This window comes from Macadamia integrifolia, chromosome 13, assembly GCF_013358625.1.
Source record: "Macadamia integrifolia cultivar HAES 741 chromosome 13, SCU_Mint_v3, whole genome shotgun sequence".
Taxonomy (NCBI): domain Eukaryota; kingdom Viridiplantae; phylum Streptophyta; class Magnoliopsida; order Proteales; family Proteaceae; genus Macadamia; species Macadamia integrifolia.
Genome location: NC_056569.1, coordinates 27,133,185 through 27,139,184, shown reverse-complemented (window position 1 = coordinate 27,139,184; position 6,000 = coordinate 27,133,185). Strand labels below are relative to the sequence as shown.

Sequence of the window (6,000 nt, the reverse complement as noted above, 5' to 3'; positions counted from 1 at the left end):
AGATACTATGGGGAAGGGGAGTCTCCCATCCTAGGTACAATGAGAGAGGAATCGTCTCCAATGGTTGAAACTTCATGTGTGAGAGGCACAATGGCTGAAACTTTAGGTGTGAGAGACATGGATATTCCTGCGGATCCATGTAGCCGACCCCATTTAGTTGGGATAAGGATAATCTTTGTTGTTTGTAGACATGGGCATTCCTCTAATACCATGTAAAATGGAGAGCTTGAGTGGAATGCTTGCTTATTATTCATCCTAGAGGAACATACTTATATACACAAATTACATCAAGATATCACATTGATTAATGGATAAGTAAGGAAAGAAATTACAATAGATAATATTGCTAAATTGATAAGGGAAGAGTGGTGGATATATATGTAAGTATATACGGGAGACAAGTTGACGCCAGCAGGGATTCCGTCCATTGAACCCGTGTAATGGTGCTAAGGGCACTTTAGAGTAATGGGTTGACAACCAAACAAAACTGAATCAAACCATTAAATCGAAAATAGCAGTCCATTACATTGTTCGATTTTGGTTTAAAAAATCAAAACATATAATCAACGGTTCTTAACCATTTAAACCAACGGTTAACCGTTTAAATTGATTAAATAAGTGTGTATAATAATAATAATAATATAGATTTCATAAGTGAGTATGTAATTAAAAAAATAAATGAGAGATTATAAAATGTAGATAATATATAAAAATAGGTGTGAGAGAATATGTATTACATTTGTCAGTGAGATAAGGAGAGTCCATAATATAAATGACATAGTTTATATTAATACAAAAACACTACATTGAAGGATGGACAAATAGGGTCACTTCAACCGTTTAAACTGATTAAAAAAAAATCGGTGCAAATTTAAACTGATTAAATAAGTGTGTACAATAATAATATAGATTTCATAAGTGAGGGTATGTAATAATAAAATAAATGAGAGATTATAAAATGTAGATAATATATAAAAATAGGTTTAAGAGAATATATATTACATTTGTCAGTGAGATAAAGAGAGTATAATATAAATGACATAATTTATATTAATACAAAAATACTGCATTGAATGATGGACAAATAAGAGAGGGTCCTGATGTGACCCCCTCTCCCCCCATATATTTATCCCCCCCATTGTACATTGTCGACAAGGCATGGTGAACTGATGCCCCATTCACCGTGGCCTCAGGGAAAACTTCTCCTTGAATGATTATTATATAAAATAAAACAATTAAAAACCATTTAATCCAATATTGATAGCTCTCCTTGAAAGTTTCAGCAATGATAGCTAATCATCATCAACTACGAATACATGTTTATAAACATTCTAGCCCACAGAAAGATCACACACGTAGATGCGTCTCAATGCTTGCCACAGATAATAATGGATGCCTAATTGACATCCAACAATAGTAGATACTCGGTTCTCCTGATACAACCAAGAAAGTAAGATAGACATCAATCTAATTTACCCCAATAGAGTAGCTCAATTGGCAAGACCAACACCCCACAATAAAGAGGTCATGAGTTCAATTCTCCTAGGGGCCTATCTTAAGAAAATAATAATAATAATAATAATAATTGTCATTATTAATTCCTCTCATTATCATCTACTCTCATTACCCTCCCCCCACCCACCCAAAAAAAAAAAAAAAGATGCAGCAGAAGAAATCAATACCTTTCTCTTATTATTGTGAAGTTAATCTGTACAGTGAATCAGCCGAGGAGTCCTTTTGGGCTGCTGAAGCCTGACTCTGCTGCCCCCCCACCCTGGGGACTTTTTCCCCACAGGCTCCAATCACACCTTCAAATTCTAAACGCCACCCACAGCATATACAAAGACATCAACTCTAAGAATTTTCCCACCTATTTATGTACAAACTGGTAAAATTTTACACTCTAATTTCTACTATGTCTCCATCTTTGAGCTCTGTTTGCGGTAAAGTGAGCTGACCATTCACTAGAACCAACTTTCCTTCCAATCCTATTCTTCTAGCCGCATCAGCAGCTGTGCTCCCAGTTCTCATTCTCATTATCTCACCATTGGGCCAGCATACAATCACCACTTCTCCAACAACAGAATCAGGACGATGTTGTGGTTTTGTTACATGTGTCGTGTCTCTGAGACCCACTTCAGAGCGCATATGCTCCTCCCACTGCAGCATTTCCCTCAGAAGACGGACCTATCATTAACAGTGAAAATCAAATTGGAAAATATTCCTCATTGAGGTAGATTTATGAATGAACTACACTGGATGTGTCTCCAATTTTTTTGTTCTCATTTGTGATCAATCTTTAAGATGAACATGAAGTAAGTGCAGAGGAACTGGAAGCCACTAATTGAAAGGTTTTACCAACATGATTCTCTATGGCAAGAACCAATACGGTTGAATAATCCTAATGGTCCAATGCATTGCTTTCTTATTATATGGGATTACCTGCTCAGTTTTGTTTCCATTATGGGTTATAATTCAATTTGGATAGAATAAATAATAACCAACAGATACAGAAGCTTTCTTTCTGCAAGATTGCATTGGAATGGAGGGTAGGATCATCCTAATGGATATTTGCTCTCGCAAATGAGATCCTTCCATTAAAGGGTAAAATCCCATCTCCCTGCCCTTGAATATCCAGTCTTTAAGCTGTTCATATAGTTTAAATATCACTACAGAGGCAACTAGAGAGAGAAAAAACATTTTTTTGGACAAATATGAAGCCCTTGATAATTCAAGTCTTTTTTTAATTGTACGGGTAAACAAGTCATCAGTGATTGTATGCAGACCTTGTTATTTATGCCGGCTTCCATGCGAGTGGAATCAGAAGCCTTGCTGCTTGAGCCTTCATAGTAGCTTGCGTCGGATAGAATAGAAGTAACTTGTGTGCCCTCAAAAATAGCAGACACAACCATCCAGTACATGGCTTCCTCTTGTGATGTGAGATCAATTATCTGAATGAAGGTTGGCAGAAGACGCTGAAATTGATCTTGCTGCACAAAAACAGAATACATCAAACAACCAACAGCAATTCATTGGCATTTTTAAGACTTTAGAGGTAGTTTTATGAACATGCCATGATATTTTAGGCACTTGTGGCATTAGAATTTGAATGTGATGTAAAAATTCAAGCAACATTTGGTTTAACAAATCATTGTTTAGTTTTGGTGAGATGAATATCATACAATTTTATATCAATCTGCAAGTTTTACCAAATCAGGATGTATATGGGTCCCCATGCAATGAATCAATTTTGGAGCACTAGTATTTAAGTTTGAAAGTTTTGAGCCTTTTCACGTTCTGATGATTAAATGAATGATTCAATGACTTCATAACATATTTAGACAACCTTGTATTTCAAGAAGAGTAAACGAGAGATTAGTGATTTGTAATTTGGGTGTAGTTAGGATCTGAGAGTTTTACTTCAGAAAGCTACCTATTACATACCCTAACATATTCTTTTTACTCAATTTTGATAGAGTGGAATAAAGCTGAGTTTTGTTGCTGTTGTTTGTTTGTTTGATAGAGTGGAATATTATTCTTCTTTTATTCCTGAGTGTGTCACATCTCTCAAACATTGAGATCTACCCAACTACCCTCTCTTTTTCTCTGAGAGTTGAGTTTTTCTGTTTGGATACAAGAAAAAATTATCACCGTTTCGATTATGACATGTGGCACCTGAGCTGACTGCCAAAAATCTATACAGTTCAAGGATTGTCTGGCATTGATATGTCGGTGCATGTGGGTCAACTACCAACTCTTAGTAGACAAGGATAGGTATCGAACTGAGGTCTACTAAATTGATGTGGTTACAATAATTTCCTATCTAGGGCTGTAACAACCAATTGATTCTCATCTTGTAAATCATCCATTAACCTACGCACTAATTGTTTATTTTATTTCTACTTCTGCACTTCTCCAGATTTTTTTTTTCCTCCTCAAATTTCAACTCAGGGGCGGTCCTCAGCACAACAGTAAGGTTGTCTTATTGCAACCTGGTGATCACAGTTCGAATCATGGAAACAGCCTCCCCTTGAAGCAGGAGTAAGGCTGTGTATATCTGCCCCTCCCCAAATCCTGCAGTAGTGGGAGCCTTGTGCACTTGGTACGCCATCTTTTATTTCCAGTGGAGAAAACAAATGCCTAAGGCAATCTCTTCTTTTTTCTTTTCCTGCTATTAGATTATGATATACTTGAAATTCCATGAAGCCTTAGTTATATCCTATTTTGACCAAATTTCAAAGGCCGATTGTTCATGCATTCAGTGCATCAGGAGCACAGGATTAAGAGAGTTGAATCATTAGGAAAAAAAAAAAAAAAAAAAATAGGGATCCTTTTCATTAATGGAGAGAGAGTTTCCAAAAAACGTACTCTTAATTATCCAACTTGGGAGAAGTTATCATCTAGTTGGGTGATCTTTCAAAATTGTGCCTGACAGCAAATGCCTCTACTTCCAAGGTGATGCTGGCAATTCTGACCATTGGATAGACGGGTCAACATCTGGTTTGGCCCATGTGTCAAATTTCAGTCTCAGATTCTCCCATGTAGTGGCATACCCCCATGTATGCCCATGCACCCTCTTCATAGTTTTTTTTTTTTTTGGCCACCTTGGTGACTCAGATTAGGTTGAAACTTGATATATGGGCAGGAGACCTTGGGATCAAGCAAAGTGGGTGTCCCATAACATCCATAAGACTTTGTATTTTTTCATCAAATTTTCCTTCATTTTTTATTGTACATGACAATGTAGCACATTTGCCAATGGGAGATTCAGGAAAAGATTCCAGCCATATGATAGAGTTGTCATCCAAGGCTGGCAATGGCATGAATGACCAAGATAGAACCAACTTTCAAAACATCACATCCAGAAGATTTAATTGGGTTTTTATTTTTCTTTCAAAATTTTCATTGAATTTAGTAAAGATAATTTCTCTTTTTATTCCTATACAATTTTCTTGTGCTTTTGAGAGAATTCTTGTCAAATATTTTTCGTTGAAACAAATGGAGCCACAAAGAACCTATTTCAAATGTTTTTGGTCAAGGGAAGGTGACAAACATTAGTGAAGAACATATATTTTAAAAAACTAAGAAAATAAAATTAGACATTGCCATTTTTATCCAATTTCTCTTTCTGGATCACCTGATTGTTGTTCTACTCTATGTAATTATAGTATTGTGCTAGAAAACTTTATGGAAGTCATCATGTTTGCATGAGTACTTGTAATGACTTGACGTTATGAAGTGCATACCTTATGGTACATACCATCTCGACAGAGGGTGTACTTTTCTAGGCAGGTGCACCAATCTCCATGTCCTGGCTTGCACCACCATTGATCTGAAACCTGAAAAGACAAATCTGATATGTATGGGAAATGTATGAACTTTTTGCGAAATAAACTTCTTCTATGCATACTGACAAATTGCAATATATCTAAATACTCTTTCTTTCGAAACATGGAAATGCAACTTAATAGATTAGAACAAGAACATTTTTTTTCAATACTATGGTATTTTTTTCCTGATAAATAATACTTTTTATTGATTGGAAAAAACATATAGTACCAAAACAGAATCTGCCAATGGTAAGGAATGTCCAAAATATCATCTACTCTTCCAACTCCATGTTTGGCTAACTGATCAGCAGTCCCATTGGTTGCCATTGGCCTCAAATGGAACAAAAGAGATTTCATAGTGTATATAGGAAAGAATAAAGGATTTGAAGGAACTTCCGTTCGAGGATTAACAATGCATAGTGTTACTGGTGATTATGTTTAGGCTTCATTTGTTTCCAGGTAAAACTAAGTGAAAATAAATTATCAAGTAAATAGACACCAAGAAAATAATTAAGTCATTGTATACGAGGAAGAAAGACCAATTCAATGTTTAAAATTACTACTAAGAGTACTGTGGACTACTTTAATTTGATCAGGTAGTGTCAACTAGTTTCACATAGGTCTTAAATTTATTTATATGCCAACTATACCAATAATTAGAACTCTTAAT

General features: G+C 35.6%; 1 protein-coding gene across 5 annotated transcripts in view; it reads right to left on the bottom strand.

Moving 5' to 3' along the window:
• Window positions 1-1,671: 1,671 nt before the first annotated feature.
• LOC122059842 overlaps window positions 1,672-6,000 on the bottom strand; it is a 127,834-nt gene continuing 123,505 nt past the window's right edge. For 2 of the 5 annotated variants that reach the window (XM_042622876.1, XM_042622877.1), the window contains 3 exons: window positions 5,247-5,339; window positions 2,787-2,990; window positions 1,672-2,187 (listed from right to left, as the gene is read on the bottom strand). In XM_042622876.1, coding sequence (XP_042478810.1) covers window positions 1,897-2,187; window positions 2,787-2,990; window positions 5,247-5,339 — 588 coding nt within the window. In that variant the 3' untranslated portion in view covers window positions 1,672-1,896. Of the gene's footprint in view, window positions 2,188-2,786; window positions 2,991-5,246; window positions 5,354-6,000 lie in introns of those variants that run through there. The other 3 variants (XM_042622878.1, XM_042622879.1, XM_042622880.1) reach the window with 3 other exon arrangements.